This window comes from Salvia hispanica, chromosome 5 (genome assembly GCF_029641045.1).
Source record: "Salvia hispanica isolate PSC_SH4W2 chromosome 5, Shi_PSC_v1, whole genome shotgun sequence".
NCBI classification, from domain to species: Eukaryota; Viridiplantae; Streptophyta; class Magnoliopsida; order Lamiales; family Lamiaceae; genus Salvia; species Salvia hispanica.
Window position 1 is genome coordinate 27,144,290 of NC_142696.1, and position 24,963 is coordinate 27,169,252.

General features: G+C 34.1%; 1 protein-coding gene across 1 annotated transcript; it reads right to left on the reverse strand.

Annotated features, from left to right (window-relative positions):
• Window positions 1-748: 748 nt before the first annotated feature.
• On the reverse strand, window positions 749-6,032 carry LOC148926567 (NADPH--cytochrome P450 reductase-like). The gene is made up of 18 exons (XM_089058011.1): window positions 5,493-6,032; window positions 5,123-5,182; window positions 4,955-5,031; window positions 4,717-4,774; window positions 4,552-4,635; window positions 4,413-4,449; window positions 3,940-4,009; window positions 3,634-3,834; window positions 3,445-3,537; window positions 3,090-3,315; window positions 2,921-3,004; window positions 2,658-2,809; window positions 2,462-2,558; window positions 2,157-2,306; window positions 1,989-2,066; window positions 1,774-1,896; window positions 1,541-1,654; window positions 749-1,206 (listed from the first exon to the last, which is right to left on the reverse strand). Exons 1-18 carry the CDS (start codon window positions 5,844-5,846, stop codon window positions 1,126-1,128), a joined length of 2,139 nt encoding a protein of 712 aa, XP_088914137.1. The 5' UTR covers window positions 5,847-6,032; the 3' UTR covers window positions 749-1,125.
• Window positions 6,033-24,963: the final 18,931 nt, after the last annotated feature.

Genomic DNA, 24,963 nt, shown 5'->3' on the forward strand with positions numbered 1-24,963 from the left:
CCTATACTTAAACTCAAATTTTGCGCATCCCCTCCCCCAAAATGTGTGAAATCACCCAAAAGCCAATGCATGAAATGAGTCTCATCAATCTGCCTTTAGGAGTATTAGTTTTCCATTTTAGTTCGCCCGCAATTAGTAGTCTCAGATCACTTTTAGATAGACCACGCATTCCAGTAACTCATTCGATTCATATTTTATCATAAAACTAATACCGTATGTGTTTAATTTTCTGTTGAATAGATGGATGATTGTAGATGTTGTTTCTTGAATAAAAAGTGAAGTAAAAAGTGGTTTGAAGCTCAAATAATTGAAGAGATGATACAGTTAAAAGAAATACAACCAACTTATTCAGCAATTAACTTAGTCACTAATTAGATTTCCAATTTATTTTTATGCAGAGCACCTACCGACTTAGGCCCTTTGATTAGGTTTTAGATTAGCAAGTGGTAGTTGGATTGAGCGTCACCTACTTTTTCTGCAAAGCGAAACCCACAATCGCCCAAATTGGTATTGATTCTATCACATGATAAAATGTCAAGTGAACAAAATAGTCAACTAACTCTAGGATTGAGTGGTCACACCTACTACGTAGCAATATAAAACAAATCATTAATTTACTCGAGATGCCATCGTATTTAACCTCTCGAATCGTGGTTACAATGATTAAAATCCAATAAAGTAAATAATGGATACAGCGATATAAGGGTTGGAAGAAATATAGTAATACTATTAATCAAAAAGCCATAAATTAATCAAACAATAAGCAAAGAATACCACCATAGGTGCAAAATGAACATGTGTAGCAAGAACAATATTTCTCGGATGATTCAGATTACAATGGGTCTTTCCCCTAACTCGTCTACTAACATAAAATTCAGTAAATATGTGTATATAATATATATTTATATTTCATAGCAAGCCGAACAAAAAAATTCCTTAATAAAGAATGACAAAAAAGCAAAGATTACAACACTGAGATTTCCCTTGGGTTTTGGTAGGCAATTATTTGCATATTACCCTCCTATATAATTCACAAGATACTTCGTTGGCCAGATTTGGTCACAACCCGTGAAAAGTCGTTCGGTATAATAGCCTCCCGACTTTTATTAATCACCGTAGCAACTATTACCATACATCGCGTAAGTATCTTCCTGTCATCTGCAGATTCTTTACGAAGCTCTCAGTTTTCGAGCTGTCCAAAGAACCCTGGGATGCCAAAAAGAGTAGTCTGTTAGTTTAAGACTACATAGATTCATATTCATAAGAACAATCTAGAACGAATGTTCTCGCCAGGTGAAGGGAGTGAAACAAGTTCTAAATTTCATGAAAAGCCAAAAAAGCCCGTCTTTTTCGTAATAATGACCCGTCAGCATCGCACCAGAAACAAGTATTGGAAAAATGGAGGGTTCAAGAAGTTTGTGTTTGTGTCAATATGACAACCACAGAAGGATATTGTGATGGGAGTTTCACCAACAAATTAATGGACCCCACAGAGAAAGGGGAAAAAATGTTGCCACGTTTTCTGCTTTAGAAATCAAACCTGTTCTTGCACGATGGTGTGGAGAGTTCGATGGACATCACGCGCCATGCCCTTGGCATCACCGCATACATACACATATCCTCCTTCAGATATCATATTCCACAACTCTGAAGCCTGTATTTCAAAAGTAAAAGTTTAGATGGAGATAATTATAGAAAGATTGGTATTCAAAAAGATCAATGTTAAATGGAGAAGCAACTAGATGTTTTCAATAAAGTAAAATTGATATGTACCTTTTGTGCCATTTTATGTTGAACATATTCCTTGGTAGGTCCATCACGTGAGAATGCAAGGACGAGTTCAGAGATCACTCCAGCTTTAACAAAGTTATACAGTTCCTCTTCATAAATGAAGTCCTGAAGAACGGTAAAACAGAACAACTTTACAATTTGAACGATTTTTTATGGTTTGATGTATTTATAGAATTGGTGATAATATAGTTGCTAACCATTTTGCTGTTCCTGCAACCAAAGAACAATACAGCAGGACCCAGTTCTGCACCAGATTCCTTCAAAGCTAATCTTTCCTGAAATATAAACAGAAAATTACCATGTTATCATCTAAACGGAATTCTTAAAGGACAAATAGGCAAGAATATAAATCAGTAGAAATAAACCTGAAGGAAACCCCTAAATGGAGCCAAGCCAGTTCCGGGGCCAATCATGATAATTGGTAGTTTAGGATCAGCAGGTAGTCTGAAGTTAGAGGTCCTAACAAAAATCGGTGCTGAAGAGCAGTCAGGGCTTTCTTCCAATGGCACGGCATTCTGATAAAGAGACAGAAGGTGAGACTTGATAAATGAAAGAAATGGATTAAGTTGCCTAAAGCCTATAGTGGTGGATTATAATAACAAACTATGTTCGACCATTTCATAATTTGGATGAAGCTATTAAACATGAGACAACTCGAAACCGAGAATACCTTCATCCATGTTGAGCAGACACCCTTGTGGATTCTTCCTGTGGGAGTTTTCTCATACACCAGTGCACAAGTGACGTGAATTCTTGAAGGTGCGATCCTTGAGTAAAAATTATCATCGAGAGTCAGGAAGATGAACATAAAAGAGATTAAAATAAATGAGGGTGAATAGACTAAGACAGGGGATATAAATACTTACTTTGGGGAGGAGGAGATGGAATAGAACCGAGGCTGCAAGCGAGGAGCGATTCCTGCAAAGAAAACACCAAGAGGAGGCTTGACTGATGGGAATTCTGCCATGACCTCAAGCAGGCTTCTCTGACCAGCAACGACATACTCTGCATATTCCTCCTGAAATACAGAAATGTATACACATAAGTTCATAGAGGACATAGTGATCGATTTCATACATTAAAGATAATGGAAATATACGTAGAAAGACATAATTAAACATGTCCGAACCTTCCCAGCAGGGGAAGCAAGATGTTTGAGCCGATCAGCTTCGCTAGGGTCCGAAGCATAGGCAGCCAATGCAATCAAAGCTGACTGCAAAATTTTCAAACAATTGGTCACCAGCTGAGTAACAAACAAGCATCACCAGAGCATAACGCAGTGCAGGAACACAGCATACCTTTTTAGGAGCATTTAAAAGATCAGCATATCGGCTTAGTGCTGTCCTCAAAGTGCAAGGCGGGAAGGGAGGAGGCAGGGCACTTCCACCAAGTGGTGTGCCGTCCTCTTTGTCAGTGTGAATAGAGAAGTATGTTTGAGGAGATAGACCAAGCAACCTTTCGGCTTCCTCTACAGTCTCAATCATGTTCTCACAGTAAACACCAACATGATCCCCTGTTTCGTACCTGAGGAATAGAATAATAATGTAAGGAGCTGATAATATTCTCCTTTCGCTTTTTGTTCATGGTAAGTACGGGCCAATCAGTATTTACAGCGTCCAACAGGCTGAATACTAAAAAAGACAAAAGACTCACTCCAATCCACTGCCAGATATGTCGAATTCCAAGTGAGTACAAGAACGATCAGATAGAGGAGTATGAAGTTCTTTCTTTACAGCAACATTTGCCCTAGAAGAAAGAAAAATAAATAAAATATGTTAGGCAAAAGGAGACATTATACATGCTCGAGAAACCTAATAAGAAAATGCAGGAGTGCTCCATCACCTGCAGGGATGCTGAGCATCATAGGAAGCAGTGCCATTGGCATGGCCATTGGCTAAGCCATTCTCCGAGGCCAGTCCTTCTGGTTGGTCATGGAACACAACACGATACTCCAAAACTGCAGCAGTGTATGGAGTTGAAACAGTTGTTGCATCATCCTCATCACGAAGCAAATTATCCAATTCGGGCCATACATTCTCACGCCTGCATTGCAATGTTCAACACAAGTAATAGAAAACATTAGGATACTTAAGAAATGGACGTAATTTATCAAGTAAAAATTTATCTTTCATTCTTTCTTCTCGGTACCATGCTGAAAAGTCATCTTCAATGCATTGATCATCATCCCCAAGACCCACGGGGATAAGCCGCGTCGCACCTGGAGTTTATACAGTACATGTAAGGAAAAGTGGATTAAATACATGGCTACATACAGGACAGAACGAGAAAAAAGAATTCACACTCATTCACTGTTCAGATTTCATATGAGATTCCTATTTTAGCTAACTTTTAAGACGAGTTAATTTGTAAGCAATTCAAAGTGACTCTGTTACTCTATATGATTAGACTTTAAGTGGCAAAAATAGGACGCCAACCTTGCCGTAGATATTTAAAGCAATGAGGAAAGTAAGAAAAGAAGCTAATGCCTCACAGATTTGAATGAAACTGAAGCAACTCTAAATTCCAGGTTCCATTAATGTAAACAAGCATTTAAAAAAAACCTAACAATCATGTCTCTAAGAACCCAACCAAACAAAAACTACTCCTAGAAATCTGCATACCTTGCTTGGCGAGAATCTCATCCACCACTATTGCTATCTGTTCAAGTAAAGTTTAAACAAATAACACATGAGCACAAGATATGGCAGAAGTCGCCATTGAGTAAATGCATATTTACAAATAACGGATGGGCATACAGACCTTGTTGAAATGCTCATACTGCCTGTTTCCAAGTCCAAATACACCATAATGGAGATTCTTTAACGAGTCACCATCCTCTTTTCCCTGAATCACAAAACTTATCAAAACCAACCCCAATCTCAAAACCCGAAGGTAAAAAAGCTTAGATGGTATTTATCATTTTACCTCGGAAAACCATTTGTAAAACCTAGCAGCATTGTCTGTAGGCTCACCATCTCCATATCTGCAACCAGCCAACCCCCAACCAACTCATTATATAACATAATTATGAAACATGACTTTAACACTACCATATTATCTGGCTCTGGCACAAGCACATGAACGAAAGTAATTTCACCCATATGCAGAAAAAACTGCATCTTAATGAAATTGGGACTCATAATACAACAAATGATGAACCTACGTTGCCAAGAAAAAGAATGCGAAATTCTCCTTCTTCATCTTCTCCTCATACTCTTCATCATCAGCGGCATAATCATCCTGAACGGATAAAAAACTCAGATTAAAAAAGAGAACATAATAAATCTGCAAGTTAAATTAGTGAAACCAGAAAATATAAGAATATTCTTACCAAGTCAACCACTTTAAAGTTGGCCTGTGGGTATCTAGCTTTAGCTTCCTCGGCAAGGGCCTATACAGCAGTGAAATCAAATCATAATTCACCAAATTAAACCAAATATTGTTAATGTTTCGAAAGAAGATTATCATTACTAAAAGGTGCCAGCCGACCTAATCAGAGAATAGATCAATTAACAAAAGTATCCCTCATGATTCTCAAATTCATGATGATTAATAGAATTTTGAATCATGGATTTTCATATATGTCCTTTTCAACTTACTTCAAAGTGCAGCGATCCAACTTTCTCATCGAGAATTTCAATGTAATTTAACCAAAAACTTCAAAAAAAAAGTTGTAAAACTTTTTCGTTAATTTTTAATACCTTAGCAAAGCCTTCTGCTGTACCAGTCTGCGTACCAAAAAATATGGTGACCTTCTTCTTGCCGTCATCCTCTTCCTCGGCCTCGGAGAGCGATTTAGGGACTACGAGCTTGGGCGGCTCGACCGCCTTCTTCGCCGATCCGGCTCCGCGACGCCATACGAGATAGACGGCGAACCCTAGGAGCACAGCCAGCGATGTGGTGAGCATCATCATGAGATCCTTGTTCTCCATGAGCATCGCCACCACGGCCGGCTGCGCCGCCTCCGCGGAGCCGTTGGAATTGTCGAGCTTCACTCCTTTCAAAATCGCAGTCATCAAATCCAGGGGAGATAGCTTGTCCGGAGTAGATTCCATGGTTATGAAATTACAGAGGATTTGCGAATTTGGCAATCAGAGTCTCTCTGGATATAAGGTTGAGGTTTGATTCAGTTGGGAGAGACTCTGAGTTATACGGAATGAGAAAAGATTTGAGGAGTTTATATGCAGAGAAGGGAAGGGAAGAGAGGAGAGATGCAAGCGCCTACCAAACCAGACTGGTCATAAACCCACCTAACCTCACCACTCACTTGGGTTATATCGGTAAATTCCCATCAATATCGTTTTGCCACTTATTCTATTTGTCACCACTTTTATTTGACAAAGATTTTAATATAAAGTATGAGAAAATTTGAAAAAACAATAATTACTTCCTCCGTATACCGTTAGGAGTTTCATTTATAGGTGGCACGAGTTTTAAGAAATGTTAAAAAAAAGTGGGTAGAAAAAAGTTCATGGAATGAGAGTCTCATTTGTATATAAATATTAGTTTTAAATGAAATATGAGTGGAATGAGTTAGTGGAAGGTGGGACCCTATTACCATTTATGATAAAAGTGAGCTGGGACTCCTATTTGCGGACAGACTAAAACGGAAGAAAAGGACTCCTGTTCGTGGACGGAGGGAGTACTAAAGTATTATTACTGAAGTATGAGCACTTTATTATAGAGAAAAGTTTTTAAATTTAAAAAATATATACGGATTAAAAATAAAAGAGTGCATATTCTTATAGGACGAAGAGAGTATATTTTCTAAATAATTTACATTATTCATATTTGGCGGTTAGGTCTTCATCTAATTGATACGATATCAAATGGGAAATGTTCTACACAAATTGACACGAATTAGTATCAAATTGATGCAAGTTATCAATTGCCACGAATTACTATTCCGTATTTCCTTTTGTATTTTGTTGTTTTACGTCTTATCCTTTCAATTCGAAGTTATTCATTATCTTATTTTTAAAATGAGTGAACTATGTAAATGGTACTTGATGTTTTATTTTCGCACATAAATGATATATGATCTTTATTTTATATCATTTTTGGTACCCAATGACAAAAATAACCCTAGGTACCAAATATGGAATTTTTTTTCATGGAGGATATTTTTGAAAATTTCCATTAAATAGTACCAAATATGTGATTATTTTTCTTCCTTTCTTATTTCTCTTTTTCTTCTTCTTTCTTTTTTCTTCATTTTCTTCTTTCTTTTTAGTATTTTATCTTCCTTTCTTTAACTATTTTTTTCTCCTTAGTTTATGTTTCTTCTTCCTTTTTTCTTCTTTCTTTTTAGTGTTACATACAAACATCTAATTGCATTCATAATATAAATAAATAAAAAATATCTAATTAAATTAATTATTTAAAGTAATTAAATCAATTGAATATTTTTTATTAAATTATTTTATATTTATTTTAAGGTTGAAACACCTAACTAAAAATATTCAACTTTTTATATTATTATGAATACAATTCACAATGTTAAATTTTTTATTAAGGCTATATTAATTAGTTACTAATTTAATATAAAATAATAATTATTATTATTACATAATATTATGTGATTCATAATTTATATAATTATACTACAATTATTTATTAATTATTAACAGTTTTTAGTATTATAACAATAATAATCTATATTGATTAGTTACCAATTTAATGTAAAATAATAATCATACCTATTACATGTGATTCATAATTTATATAATTATTCTACAATTACTTATTAATTACTATCAATTTTTAGTATTATAACAATAATAATTAAATATAATGATAACTATAATTATATTTAAGTATATTTGAATGATATTAAAAATGAATGAATTATTAATTTATAACATCAAAATAATAATATTAATATTGAGTAATAATAATAGTATAAAGAATTAGGAGAATGAGAGAAGATATTATAATATCACTTTTGGTACAAATTTTATCTATGTCCAAAATACCCTTTATGACATAAATGAGAAAATATATTTGTTTAAAGGGCATTTTGGGAAGAAAATTGCATCAGGTACTAAAAATGTGATTTATAGGTACCAAAAACAATATAAAATAAAGATCACGTACCATTTACGTGCGAAAGTGAAAGATCAGGTACCATTGATGTAGTTCCCTCTTTTAAAAAAATTAAAAAATGTTACTTTCATTTAATATATCCAAATATGAAATATGTTAGAGCATCATCATTAGTGCTTAGAATACTCTAATGCAATTCTTTTATCTCCAAAAACTTAATAATCTAGTTAAAAATTCATCATCTTTATTAAACATGTATAAATAAGAGCAGTCACATCAGTGTGTTTCTCCGCTAAACACGTTGATGCAGCACGTTAAACATACGACAAATGCACATGTATGCATGCCTTTACGTTCAACCAATGGATGGCTAGAATGTGACCAAATCTTTTTCTAATTCTAAAATCCGATTTTATAAAAAAATAAATAACGACTATATTGTTATCTTATTTCATTTATATGCACACCACTTTCCATTCATTCATTCCTTATAATTTTCACACAATACTTTTTCATTTAAAATATGTCATCTTAGTCGGAGTGGGTGGAGTACTCATTATTTATTACTCGTTATTAAGGAGCTCTCAAACAAGCCCTAATCTTCAAAGCACCACTCAAACAATTTATGTATCAGCCTATCAAATATGCTATCAATTTTTTTGTTCTATTTTTAGTTACATGTGTTGTCAAGATTATAAAATTCATTAATTATTTGACGAAATACATATTTTTGACTTCAACTTGTCAGTCTATAATAATAATTTGTCAAATGCAGCAATTCTACTATGCTTAGAGAAAATTTTTCAGTGTTTCCGTCAATTGAAACTGAATTGACCAATTTATATGTAGTTCACCAAGTGCGACTATTGTTTATTAATAGTATAATTTTTTTCTACTTAAATACAATATGAAGTAAGAGCGTGTTGAAAATTGATGCATATACACGACGATGATTCCGAATCATGCGCTTCTTTAGATTTCACAGTCTGCAGCCTCTAAAATTAAATAACAATCACATGATGACATCAGGAAACAAATAAAGTAATACTCCATGTCGCGACCAATTGACATAAATTAATCATACCAATTTTGACTAATTATAGTACTTTGCAAAAATCAGATTATAATATGAAAAAGAACATTAATATATAGATCAAGGGAAGTGTTATACCGTTAATTTAATATTTTATTGTTAACTATAATTAAATAATAACCATTAGATATTTTAATCAAGGGCCTAGATCATCAGTCCCGAAATATCAATACGATTAATAGAAAAATACTAGCAATAAAGATATTAAGGTCAATTTACAACAAATTAGTTATAACTAATTTTTAAAAAATATCTCTAAACTTTAAATGATTATAACTATGTCAATTTAAATAATTTTTTCACACAACATATATCAAATTAAAGATAATTTAATAAGGATTTCAATAAGATCTCAACTGCATATGTTTCTAGATCAAAACCTGAATTTTTTTTAATGAATTTTTGTATTTTTTGTCAAGCAGATAATGTCAATATAACTAACAAAATATGTCAACTTAATACATGTAAAATTTCAATATGAAATTGTGTTGACATATTCAAAACATGGTGTTGATATATTCAATTCACTGTGTTGACATTTTGATCTGAAACCCTAAATTTAGAGTTTTTAATATTACAAAAAATAAAAAACGAATTTACATGTGGCAATTTATAGACCATTAGATCTTTCAAATCTTATAATATTAAATTAGTTGTAGTTAGCAATTAAGGGGTGAGTTAGCAATTGATCACACCCCTATAAATTAAGAATAGTGATTTAGAGACATAATGTCTCTATGCCATAATACCCTTATGTCACGTTGCCATAATTATATTTTATATTGTGACTAATTTACCATAATATCATATTAAATGGATATCTACAATTAAGGAAAATTAAAATCAAACTAAATACATTATCTAAATGCATGTGCATTAATTCGAGATAAATTTGAATCATGCATTAAAGTTATAAATGGATTTTAAAATATTAATTCAGATTATAAATTTATCATTACAGTAGTATTAATTAACACATTATACAACTAAAGTATTATATTTAACTATAAAATAATTCGATAACTTAATATAGTAGTACTACCATTCTTTCATAGCTTGTTCTTTTATTTAAATATTCTAAAATATACAACAATGAAATCAATTATTTTAATATATGAAAAAAATAAAAATTAAAACATTTTTCTTATTCAAATTTGAATTGTATAATAAAATAATATAGTTACTATGATTAAGCATTTTTTGCGTTATCGTATTTTTGTGTTATTTCTATAGCTTTTGTTACAAATAATATTTTTTTAATTTTAATTGACTAGTACTAGTAAGACTCTGTCACTAACATTAAGAATCTAAAAAAATCAAAATTTTGGAACGAATAATCAAAATTTTGGAACGAATATTGAAACTTTTAATTTGTTGCTGATATAGTGAATAAATAAACAACTATAATATTTTTTTAAAGAAAAAGATAAAATATTAACTGTACATCTTTAATATATTAAATATTACATGAATTAAGTATAAATATATCATATATCAAATTCTAATTAGTTACATTATACAGTGAATTGAGTCAATAACACTAATATTTTATATAAAAATAAAAGAATATATAATTAATTATATATCTCTAAAATATTAAATAGATGACCTAGAACATGTGATTTTTTTGTTGAGCTTCAACTTAATGTTCCATAAGTTAAGAATTAAAAGAAATAAACATTATAGAACGTAAAGAATTAAAATTGAAATTAAGAATCTCTTAAAATCAAAACCTTAAACTTAATTAGTAAGAGTACTTTATATATCATACTATATCAAATTATAATTTGTTGCATATTAACAATATTTTTAGCTAAAAACTATAATATTCTATAAAGGAAAATATAAAATATTTATTATATATATTTCAAATATTAAATAGATGGCTTAAAGATAATGCAATTATTTTTTTATTCAAGGTACAACATAATGTTTCAAAAATTTTAAATTAAAGAAATTATAATTTTGTAAAGTAAAGAATCTAAATTGAAATTATGAAATAATTAAAATCAAAATCGTCAACTCAATTAATACTAATTTTTTTAATACACCAAATATCACATTTTAATTTTCTACTTGTTATTGTGAATTTAACTGAGAACTCTGACATTGTAAGAAAAAGATAAAATATTATTCATATACCTTTAAAATGCTAAGTAGATGAACGAAGAAACATGTGATTATTTTTTTATCGAGGTTTGATGGTAATGTTTCAAAATTTTACAAATTACATAAATCAAAATTATGAAAAACAAAAAATTATAATTATAATATTCTTAGAATCAAAACCGTATTGCTCAATTAACATCAATATATTATATATCAAATTTAATTTTTCGTACGTTATAGTGAATTGAATTAAGAATTCTAGTAAACCGTATTGCTCAATTAACATCAATATATTATCAATATTTTGATTTATTACAACTTATTAAAATTTGACAAAAAAATTTAATATTTCATTGTGCTAATTATTTTTGAATAATTATTCGATCATCTCATCTAAAGTCAATAAGGTCTAGTTTGATACGTTTTTTATTCACCTGTTAAACATACTATTAATTTAATAAAATTACAATATTTAAAATTATAAAATATGACTTTAAATAAATGTAACAAAAAATAATAAATATTAAAAAAACCATGCATCACAAATGTGTAGGTCCCACATAGTCAAAACAAAATTATACTTAGCATTATTAGTTCCATATCCTTAAATAACTAAGTAAATTAATGTAAGGGTAATAAAGTATATACACAAAATATAAATTTCTCCAAAAATAAAATTCAATGCACAATTACTAATTTAACCTCATTATAGGATTATGGCTTGGAGACATTATGTCTCTAAAACATTTTCCATAGATTAATATATATGAAATGATAAGTGCATAAATAGATCTTGATGCATAACTGTAGAACAAATTCCAGCTACACATTACCTTAATCATAAAACAAAATAAAGCATTAAATATTATTCCTCCATTCCATGTTAATTGCGTCATTTCTATTTTTAACAAAAAACAATCCTCTCACTTACTTTATACGTTCTTCATCTCTCTTATTTTATTCATCACTCATTTAACATACTATTCTTAAACTTCGTGCCAAAAAGAAATACCTCTATTAACACGGAACGAAGGGAGTACAATTTTAACAGTGAAAAACTTGACCAAAGGCAATTATGGAAATCAATATTCAATTATCAACCATATTTGATGCTCTCCCCCCCCCCCCCACCAAAAAAACATTGTTAGGATGGTATACTGAAAATCATATTTCGAGCATATTGCATGGATAAAATTGTTTGAATACAATAAACTCTACAATCCACTAACACAAGGCGAGAAGAAATAATTTTATCGCATTGGTGTTTGCTTATACATTTAGAAGATGTTTCTCAAACATTTAAATGTATAGACTAGTCGTGAACGACGTTCACATAAGGTGATGCAGTCGGTTCTTTACAGAAGATAATAGAATTTAACAACCTACATAGGTTTTGGCTACCTAACGAAAGGTTGCAGTGTCACTCCACATGTTTCCTTACCTTAGGAAATAAACGACACTGGTATGGTATAGCACTATTGAGATAAGTCTTTCTTGCTATTGACTGAAAGACGAGGTATCGGTGATTGTTATTTCTTAATCATTGTTGACATAACATTGAACATACGATATTGATTATCACTACTTTGATTTATCAAATGGTGCCCATTTTTCGCAATCCAAGAATCCTGATATCTAGAGATGCTAGTATTTTTATTGCAATGAATCGTGTGCTGGGTGAGTCCAGTTTGATAATATCCTCAAGAGGTGTTCGAAAAATATTTTATTATTCAGAACCCGACCGGTTGAAAATTTATTCCAAAATAATGAATAAATATTTCAAACTAGACAGCTCTTGGTAATAGATATTAATTAAATAAATTCAAATAACACATTTAAATTAATTAATGGAGATTTATATCTTAAACACGAGAAATAAAAAGTTAAAGAGGTAAAGCCCGGATTACTTGTAATTAGGGATTGGACGGGCAGTTAATATTATTTTACTGTAGTGGTTGATAATAATATTTTATTGGACTTGTAGTAAATTGAGGCTCAATTTAATTACTCCCTCCGTCCCCAAATGCACTTTGGGTTCAACACGAGTTTCATTGCAAAATTGGTAAAGTAAGAGAGGGGTAGAGAGAAAAAGTAATTAAAGTGTTGTTAGTGGAGAATGGGTCTCATCTCATTAGAAAGTGCATATTCTTGTGGGACGGACTAAAAAGAAAGAGTGGATATTCTTGTAGGACGGAGGGAGTATTAAAAGTCCAACCTCCATGGATCCCTAATCTGACCCATCATAAATCTATATAAAAAGGAGATTAAAAAGAATATTTAGAGTTAATAAACTCACAAATTTCGTGCTCCTCGGTAGGAGTGGACGATTTTTCTCTATTCTTCACAAAACTGAAGTTCCATCTTCATTCTAATTAAGCCCTTTTTTATTCTGACAAACTTTGCCTATCCAAAGGTCATTATCTGAGTTCGGGATATAGATTTGAAGGTTCGTGGTTAAGTACGAAGAACATCATGTGGAGAAGGTGCAAGCAATCGTCGATTCTTTAGAGAATCAAATCGATATTTCTAAACCATTGGAAATTCATCAATTAGGGTTTTAATTCCCTTTACATGAATTATTTGTGTTCTTGTATGCATTTGATTGTTTAACATGTGATTAATTGATCTCATAATCGGTCAAATAGATGTGTATGTCTAATTTATTTGTGAATGTATGTCTTCCGCTGTGCAAGGGGCACCAAACCCCAGCACACATATGCTGAAGAAGGCGACAGAGCACAACTCCTACGGTCCGAATGAGTATCACGATCCGTCTACGACGATGGTCGTTCTAGAAAGCTATTACTCCCGAGATTACCGCAACTCTATTCTTCCTTTCCATCATCACTTACACAATGTTCATTTATATGTTGTTGTCCATTGTCAATTTATCACAAATTCTCGATTTCGCGTTTGATACCGACACTAGATGAAGACAACTTTGATTTCAGTTCATCATCATTGGGAGGGGATGCAGAGAATAAATTTGAAGGTAATATTTAAACTCTCATGAATTAATCATGAGATCATCGAAATCGGTGTATCTTAAAGACTAAATTGGTTTACTTTGATGTCATTACAGTTCACTCGAAAATTAAATCCGAAGCATATTCCTTCATATATGAGTAATATGCGTATAAAGTAATTTGTTGTATGAATGCTCGATTTGTACTAGTGATCATTTTTGTGGATGTGATTCATACAAAGAAGTATTAATAACCATTTCATTATAAAAAATAATTTTGTAGGATATGAAAACTCTTTAGAGTGAAGTAAATATGAGCTAATGTGAAATTTATAGGCTTTAAAATAAAGTGTATTTCTTAATATAGATTGCTTATAATGATTAGATTGATAACGATATATTATAAAGATCATTTATAGTGAAGTGAACATGCTTTCTAGTGAAATAACAACGTTTTTTTTTGGCATATAACAGTGTTTTACACCCCAAAGTATGTTGAAGTGTTGAAGCCACGCATCAGACATAGATTTATCACTAATAAGTCGAGTTCCGTGCCTTGTTACCGGTCAGTTTACCATGTTTTCACATATAATATGCGCAAATTAGTTTCTAAGTGTACAGAAAAATGTTCTAAGCTCATGCAAGGGGTGCCGAAGGCAATTCAAGTAAAAAACGACAAAAAGTGCGCAAACTGGTCAATAGACCACACCAAGGAATCAAAACATAGGAGGGGCTGCTTTAGGATTTCTGAAGGGGTAGAAATGTCAAGTCATGGAATGATGTAACCCTAGGGATTTAGGCCATACCGCCCTATAAATAGAGGCATTAACATGAAGAGAGGAGTCCCCTTTTGAAGCTTCGAAAAAAATCCACTCACCGTCTTTCCACTCCAGCTCCATCTCAAGCCTTTGGCCGCCAGCCGAAGAAGATGTTCACCATGCCCATGTCGTTCCGGTCGACATAGCTAGTCCAACGGCAGTCTCGACGTTCTTAGAAGCAAAGACATTTACTTCACTGTTTACATTTTCGTTTCAGTTTTAAGCTCCTGCTATTGTTTTGTTTTCCGGATTTCCTTACTTAAGACTTGTAGTTGATCTTGTTTTGTTGAATCGTGCTTTGATTCCCTTTGTTGCTTTGGATTGTGGATCTTGCTTTAGATTCAAGTTATGAGATTTTTATTCGGTTCGTCTTGTGTTGTTCTGAGTTTGAGCTTTGGTGTTTACCTAGTTATGCTTAGATCGAAGTAAATTTGTTGTTTCTTACGTGTTTACATGTTTTGAATCGGTTAAGGTTGCTAGGAAATACATTCAGTTATGTTGTAATTCTGTCGCTCTTATTTGTTGGCCAGTTTACGTAGATCTCAATTGATTTCATTCACATTTGTGTTTTCAAGTTAGATCTTGCATTTCTAGTTTCGAGCTTTGAGATTCATCCATGGAGATTGTTCTTTTTTGTTAAGTTTAACTCGGTGAAAAAGAAAATGTCCAAATCAAGATGTGAGACCAAAAATTATGCTTTATGCTTTTATACCTTTTACTGTTAAGCTTTTTAGCACCTAGGTAGTTGGTTAGAATCTTTGGTTCTCTGTTGCTTTTACCTTTTTTCTAGTACATTTTTAGTAAGTTTCATTTAGAGCATCAACAATGGTCGGACTAGTGTCCGCCCAAGTGGCCAGACTAGTGGTCGCCATATCAGCATTTCTTAGTCCGACCCTTCCTTCTGCAATGGTTCAGACTATTGTCTGCCCTATCAATTAAATATATATATTTTTATTATCAATTACTAAAATACCAAAATATATTACTCCCTCCGTCCCACTTTAAAAGTTTCGGTTTACTACTTTTGGGTGTCCCACTTTAGGAGTCACGGTTGGAATATTCCATAAATGGTAATAGGCCCCACACTCCACTCACCTTTTTCCATTCACATTTTATTATAAAACTAATATATAAAAGTAGGACCCACATTCCACTATCTTTTTTCACCAACTTTCTTTTATATTTCTTAAAACTCGTGCCGAACTCAACCGGGACTCCTAAAATGGGACGGAGGGAGTATATTATATACAACAAATTTAACAAATACCTACATTACTTAATTAAAGAAAACTAAATTACTTAATTAAAAAAAACTACATTACTAAATTTTTAAAAAAAAAAAACTACATTACTAAATTTAAAAAAAAAAACCAAAAAAACTACATTACTAAATTTAACAAAACCTACACTGGTCATCTAAATCTAACTTCTTGCTCAAATTCTTGACCATCTTCTCATACCTCTGGCGGGTTTCCAGATCGGTGGCATTGTCACGGGCGGTGGTTGCGTCAATTAGCAATCTATAATCGTAACTCTCACGAAAGCCACCAAACTCATGGATCGCTGAGGCCACGTGCTGAGTAGACGGCGCAGGTGGCCCAGCCGATGCAGACGCCCTCCACTTCCCTCTACCCGGGCTTTGGCAGTCTTCCAACGGTGCGCCTAAAAGTGGATGTTGGCGTGCCGGAACTCCCTTCCTGCTTAGCGTTGAGATCCATAGGTGACGGGCCACCGCTACTAGTTGATGCACTTTTTATTAACACTAAATAAACCTGCAAGAATATAGAGCATATATAGTATAGCTAAAAGTCAGTATCAAATATCAAACACGTGAAAAACGATCACATTGTATACCTTCTACTAAACTTCTTCTATTATTTGGAAAAACAAAGATTTTTGGTTTTGAAAAGTAAAAACTTGTAAAACAAAGGAAACAAATAAGCAAATGCAGAATTCAAGAGATGTGCTTTCATAATTATGGTTTTGATGAGGCTCGTTTCATGCATGTGTTCCATCGTAAAACTGCACCTAAATCAGTGAACTAACAACCCTTTTTGAGCCAGGTGTGTGTGAAATTCGCCATAAACCAGAGATCGCATAAATCAGGAGGGCAAAGGCAAAAATCAAGAAAAAGAGGAGAAAAAGGCAGCAACAAGCTGATCAAGTCACAATTTACCGGAGCCGGCCAGAGTCTGCATTGGAAAGAAGGCAAGAGACCCCACCTAAAGGTGTGAAGGGTGGCATCATTTTGGGGAGGTGGTACCCTAGGGATCAGAGTCCTACGCCTCCCTATATAAAGGATCCCAACACACCGAGAGAAGGGAGTTCCCCCATTTTCATTTTCCTGCATTGTAGTTTAAGGGGGTTCTCAATAGTCTTCTTAGAGTAGGTTATGGTCTCAGCTCTCTTCCAAGGCTGAAACCATATCTTATTTCGCTTCCTTGTTCTAGATTTCTGCACACACGCATTTGGTTCCTATTCTATTAGCTGGTAGTTCTCAATTTGGTGTTCGTTTTCTCGCACAATTTCAATTTTCTGTTCTGTATTCCATCCCAAGAAGGGATGATAAAACAATTTACTGCTTTCCTTACCTGCTTTCCTAGTTTAGTTTCTATGTTATCGACTCTTTAATTCATTAATCCAAGTTTCTGTTTGCGTTTTCAACTTCGTGTCATGTTTTATGTTTTATGCTTTAGATTTGTTTCGTTTTCGTGTTTTATGTTGAGTCTTAGCTTAGATTTGATGTTTTATGTTTGAGTCGTCTTCGTATGTTTAGATCTAGGGGTTTAGGTTTCGTTTCTGCATGAAAATGTCGTAGTTCTTTTTTTTACGTAGTCGTAGCTTTGATCTTAGGAGTAGATTTAAGTTTTGTGTGTTCACTGATGTTTCGTCTTCTTTAACTTTTCATATATGTTTCCTGTTTAGGGTTTTCTATGTTGATTTGTTGAAGAAGATGAAGTTGCTAGTAAGTTTTTACTTTACAGTGCTTTTTGCAGGAGACCCCGTTTATTCTGTTTGTCTATTTATAGTAATGTCAGTCTAGTTGATCAAGTAGTTTAGTTTAGTTGTTCAGTTCAGTTTATTTTCCAAGTCTAGTAGTTAAAACTTAACCCACCCCCTAGAAAGCGTGGCAGCTACCAAGCCCCAAGTCATGTCACACAAACAAATGTCCAACACCTCATCACTGTGGGATCGATCCTTACTTTCCTGTACTAGTTAATAGTATTAGTGTGTTCAGGTTTTTGACAGCAAGCACTTTTGAGTTCCTCGTTTCATCTCACTCGAGTCGGAGTCACTCAGCTTGATCAGCCTGAGCTTTTACCATCCACTCACTTGCTTATCCGCAGGTTACATGCAGAAATAGGTTGGCCTGATTAGGTCGACCGTCCAACTTGAGCAGCTCGCAACGATTTATAACTATTAAAAGAAGATGAAGAGAGTGAACGCAAGCAGCGCAGGCTTGTTCAGATTTATACAAGTTCCAACTACAACACCCTAGCACAATTCATACTTTACTAGAATGAGTCACATAAATATTGTCCATGCGGCACAAAGCAGATCACAGACACTAGGGGAATCAATCCTAGATTTGTAACTCCTAAAAGTGCCTAAGACTCCTAATGTTCTCGCTCTAAATTAACAGAACCGTTTTAAGAAGAGTTAACTGTAATGTCAACTAAGCTCTTCTAACATGCAAATCTCCCCTCACGATTATGTTGCACGTCAATAAATCATCATAGAATGTGTCACTCAAACATGAAGCATTATCCAACACTTAGAATAGAAGCAAAGTAATTAACAAAACCAATATTAACTAAATAGGAACTATATAAACCAAAGTCATTACAAACACATCCCTAGAATTCAATGAGTTTAGTTATGCATTATGGAATAATCTAAACACATAGTTTGTAGGAAAAACATAGAAAACAATAGAACTAAAAGCAATAGAACCCAAAGGTTGAATCTTGTAACCTTGATCTTCTCTTGAATTCACTCTTCAAACTCCTTAAGCAATGATCACAGTGGAAGGAACTCTCAAATATTATGTTCTGGAATCATGCTGTCAAATGCTCTTTTTGATGAAGCTTGGGGGGATATTTATAGACTCCAAATCGTATATCATAATAAGGCAAATCTTCAACAGAGTATCATAAGTCTTGAAGAGAAAATATGGCAAATTCTGTGTGCCGCATTTTCCCAGCGGGCCGCTGCACTTTGTCTAGCGGTCGCTGCAAATTATCCCATAGCTTCTGTTACTCGATCAACGGTCGATGCACTTGTTTCAGCGGTCGCTGGCAATCACTTCATAGCTACGATATCTAAATCAGCGGTCGATGCGCACATCCCAGCGGTTGCTGGGCATGTTCATCTTTTCAGCGGTCGTTAAGGGGCAGTGGTCGCTGGCAAAGGTGCAGCGGACCGCTGGCTGGCTTTAATACTCCAAATTTCCATCTTCGACTTTTTGCTATTTTTTTAGGCTCTAATTTTCACATTTTTCATAAAACACAACAAAATACCAAAATAGATAATATATGCAAATAATGAACATGAAATGCAACTTTGACACTAAAATGGACTAAATAAAGACCTTAAAACTGTGCAAAACTGTGCACTCAGGATGTGGCCGTTATCCCTCCCGTTGAACTTCGGCTTGTCCTTCAACATCAGTCAAATTTCGTACTACGACTGGTACTCAGCCATTGCTTTTTCGATGACATCCTCCATTCTCTTGGCGCTGCCCATTCCGTCCCTCGACTTTATGTAAATATCCCTGAAGTTGTTGACATGGAGCTTGATCCGATCCCAACACTTGCGGAGCTGCTCCTTGTTCTGCTTAGACCTGCCCAAGGTTTATCGAACCGGCGGTTAAAACCGAAACCGTGAGAATTTAGCCGAACCGAAACCGTCGACTTTTGAACCGTGGTTCGGTTCATGTTCAAATATTTTCGAACCGAAACCATATCGGAACCACCGGTTCCGCGCGGTTTCGAACCGGAACCGCGAAAAATCATCGGAAAACCGTGAAATCAAGCCGGAACCACAAAAAACCGACGGTTTGGAACCGTGAAAAACCGTAAAAAACCGCCGAAAAACCGCCCGTTCAGAACCGAAATCAAAACCGGCGGTTTTGGAACCGTAACCGTAACCGCGAAACACCCTCGCGGTTCGGTTCCGGTTCAACAATTTCCAAAACCGGAACCGGCGGTTCCGAACCGTAACCGTCGGTTCCTGAACCGTGGGCACCTCTAGTTTCGCTTGAACGCCCACGTCAGTTTCACTATGTTGTATATGGCGTCAATGCGATTCCACGTCCTGGCCATCATCTGGTAGTTGGCATTTATCGATTCCTCCAATATATCGATCCAACACTCAACCACCTTCAAGTAGGGCTGGCAAATCGTGCGGATTGGATCGTTATCGCGTCAACCCGATAACGACCCAACCCAATAAGGCCAAACCCAAACCCAACCTGTTAAGGAAACTCCAAATCCGAACACGAACCCAATGCCACCTTCAAACCCGGACACAACCTGAACACGATAACGACACGAACCGCTTTGGGTTGACCTGACACGATAACAACACGATATCGATCTGAACACGATGATGGGGTTTGGTACCCCTTGCACAGCGGAAGACTTGTACAAAACAAATAAATCAGACACGGATCTATTTGACTGATTATGCGATTAATCAATTCACATGTTAAACAGAAAATTGCATGCTAGAACGCAAATAATTCATGCTCAAAGAAAGTAAATCCTAAAACATGAATTCTACAGTTTAGAGTTACCGATTTGATTCTCCAAAGAATCGACGATTGCTCGCGCCTTCTCCACGTGATGATCTTCGATATTAGACCACGGATCTTCTCTCTGGTTCCCAAACTGTATCTCAATATCAGGGTGGGCTGATCTTATCAAAATACTAGGACTCGAATAAAGAAGACAGAAGAAATCCTTCTCCAATTAGGAGAGAAATTCGAACTCCTCTAGGTAGAGGGGGACGAAAATTATGAGTAATAATAATGAATGATTTCTGCCTCCTTTATTCTCCTATTTATATTAAGTTCTTTTTGGGCCCAGACAGGGATCTATGGAAGGTTTTGGATATGGGCTCCCCTAATTAGCTTTTTACTAATTAAATTGAACCCACAATTTAATACAAGCTTATATTGGAATATTACGAGCAGCCACTACAGAAGTAATATTGAACTCTCCCCATCCAAATCCGAAATTACAAGTAATCCGGGTTTCCACTTTGTTTATTATTTATTTCTCACGCTTAAGATATAAATGTCCATTAATTAATTAATGTCTGCTATGGACTTAATTAATTAATATTTTATTAATTCCAAGAGTAGACTTAGCAAGAAACATTTATTTATTATTCATAGAGCGATAAAACTCCAACTGGCCAGTTTTCTGAATAATAAAACCTTGTTCGAGCTCCTCTTGAGGACATTATCAAACGAGACTCACCTCGCGCGCGTTTCAACATAATAGCAATCCTAGCACCGCTAGATATTAATCACCACTACCCAATATATCAGGATTATTGGGTTGCGAAAAACCCGCACCATTTGATAAGTCAAAGTAGTGCATAATCAATACCGTATGCTCAATGCTAACATATGTAGATTAAGAAATAGTATTTTATCAAGACCTAGTCTTTTAGTAGATAGCATAAAGACACGTCTTGCTGTTAGATCCGTTCAGTGCTATACCACACCAATGTCATCTTATTTCAGTAAGGCTTAGAAATATACGTACTGACATTGCAACCTTTCACGATAGGTAGTCTAAGTCTATCTAGGTTGTGAAATTCTTCTTTTTCTTTTGCAAAGCATTGCTTAGATCTGACCGTGTTACCTTAAAGTGGACGACGCCCACAACCGGTCTACTAAGCAAAAGACTTAGACTTTGTTTACTTCTTATGCATTTAAATGTTTGTAAAACATCTTATAAATGCACAAGCAAACACAATGTAATAATAATAGTGATTCTATTCGTGCGAGACTGCTCGAATAATACTGAATCGGGTTAAAAGTGGATTGTAGAGTTTTACGTATACAAGCAAGATTCTATTCGCGCGAAACTTGCTCGAAACATGCTTTTCAGTATACCAAACCTAACACACGATACTGACACGAACCACTTTGGGTTTACCGGACACGATAACAGCACGACAACAACCTAAGCACGATAACAACCCTTCACGATTACAGATTGCTTCAAAAATTGATCAAGACTTTAAAAAGCCATATAACATGAAGATGTTCCATTTTAAACAGCAAAAATCCAACACAGTCCAAAAAAATCCAACAAAATACATAACTTTTGTTTCAAATCCTCAATAAAGCTAACATAATCATATAGTAAGAGAATAACTCCTTGGCAGCTTGGCTAGTCGCAGCATGTTTTGATAACCTCAAGTCCCCCTAACCTGTAAATTCACAAGGTAGAAATTAATCAAATTACAGATTTCACGTATCAAATCTATTCTAAGTCATGTAATGATCTCAATAACCTCATTCGCAGAATCAGAAACAACATCTAATCCTCATTCACATAGTTTAAATCCAATTTCTGCAAGTTAAATTCAGTATCTTAAATTCCAACCAAGCTAAAGCCACTCTCATAGTGATTATTATAGATCAAACATCCAAGCAAGAAAAGACAATGAAATCTTGTATAATTACAAAGCTCAATATGTTATATATACAAAGCAGGTAACAAACAACAAAACATGATAAACCAGACAAGCAAATAGAAAAATTCATCAACAATAGGAGAAATTATCGATCTTGATTAAAACCTTAGCTTAAAATCCTCTCTATCATGAGAAAAGTGAATCAAATAAATAGAGAATAAGCTTCAAGTATCTGGTATTGAATGCTTCAAGTAATAGGATAAACTAATAAACAGGTTCTGCCTATATTCCTCACAACCCATTTATCAAATTTTATATTCTTGAAAATGAAAGAAAAACAAATAATGAGTATTTAGTTAAGAATCAAATGGAGGAAAGAAATTTGTATAAATCAAGTGAAGTAGTAAGCTAACCTTTGATGCTTTCAAGAAGTAGCAAAAGTCAAGGCTGTTTAGGTTGTGGAGCTTCCCGTATGAGGTTCACCATCATTTAAAAAGTCCTCGGCTAAGTCATTTGTTGGTATTTCTCCTAAATACCTTTGAAAGAAAATAAGAATTAATAAAATAACTATAATAATCGCAAAAGTTAACATTAACTAAATAAGAAGTTATTACCTTTTTTTTCCAAACAACCAATCTCTAGTGCAAATTATTGCCTCTGCATTGCTTGGCTTGAGTGAACTACGATATTAGTCAAGAACTCTTCCACCAACACTAAACACGGATTCAGAAACAACAGTAGTTATGCTCTAAATGTCACGAGCCATGCAAGCAACATGTGGATACTTGAATTGTGATCCTTTCCAATAGTTAAGTATATCAAGATTGGATTTGACATCCAATCTTTTTTCTTCCATGTATAACTCTTATTGGAATTTTGGTTGGCTTAATCTAAACTCAACATCCAATGAATTGAACTCCTGCAATTAAGATGCAAATAAAAATGAAAAATCATTAAAATCAAACAATATTGACAACATATAACACTAGAGAGTAACTTACCTCCACCACTGCCATTGAATCAGCATTTGTGAAGTCATAATATTGTCCGCTTGCAGTAGAATTTCCATTTTTATCAACATCAAATTTGTCATTGTAGAACTTGCAATAATCTTCAAACAATGCAAACAATTTCTCTTTCACCAATGAAAACTGACCAGAATTAGGGTCATATAGCTTCTTATAAAAGAAGTCCACAAACTGAAGCTTATAGCGTGGATCAAAGACTACAGCTATGGTCAAGATCATACTGAAATCTGACCAATACTTCTCAAACTTTGGTAGCATCAATTCAACCATTTTTTTTAGGTACGGATCTGAACTGTTTTGATGTTGTCTCAATGAACTATAGCATATAACAGTTGGATGGAAATACATATTAGATGTAGGGTAGCTGCTTCCAGAAAACAAATTATAGACGTCATAAAACAAGCTCAAAAATCCATGAATCTTCTCAATTTTGACCCATTCTTCTAATGAAGGACAAAACTTATAGTTGGAATCACTGAGTTGAAAATGCATGGAAAGCTTTCTTGTAATATAATGCATTATCAAGCATAAAAAGATTGAATTCCACCTAGTAGTCACATCTTGCCTCAAACATCTCTTACGATCCAACCCTACTTTGCTGACACATTCCAGAAAGTTTTGCTTCCTTGTTTGTGAACCTCGCACATATTTGACACTCTCACGAATCTCCACAACAGATTGCTCAATATCCTTCAAACCATCTTGAACAACCAAATTGACCATATGTGCACAACAACGGATATGAAAGAACATAGCAACGCACGAAAATGCTCAGGATCAAACTTAGATTTACCCTCCGTCAAAATTTCACTAACATCCTTTGCGTTTTTTCTAGGACAACTTTCCAAATGACGTAGCATGTTTCCAGTTCCAGATCTACTTGTAACTCGCTCATATTTATGACCACAATGCACGCAATGACATGTCTTTAAACCATTACCATCGAATTCGACTCTATAGTGATTCCAAACATCTGACCTTTGTTTTCTTTTTAGATTCGGCTTTGGTGGCTTAGCACTATTTGGATTAGGACTCTCTGCAACCTCCATGGCTAGATCTCCTATGGTCTCACTTGCTGATGTTGGAGACTCACCGAGGCTTGCTACTCCCAACTCCAAAATTGAGTGCCATGATTACTAATTAATCTCTGTCTGCAACAAATTTAAAAAACATTCAGAAAATAAGATATCAAAGTTTTTCATATATTACACAAAGAATTGAGTTTAATATACAGAAAACAGATATAATAAAATAAGAACTAAAAACGATATGACATTGAGTTGTTACAATAACAAGAAACTAAAACTAGCTAGAAATATATAATGTAACTATGTAAGTATGCGTTCTACTAAAATTTATTGCATTATAGAAACAAGAAACCAAAACTAGCTAGAAAATAATTAAAATTGCTAAGTCACAATCATGTAGAGCAATATAAATGACAATATTTAATGGAAG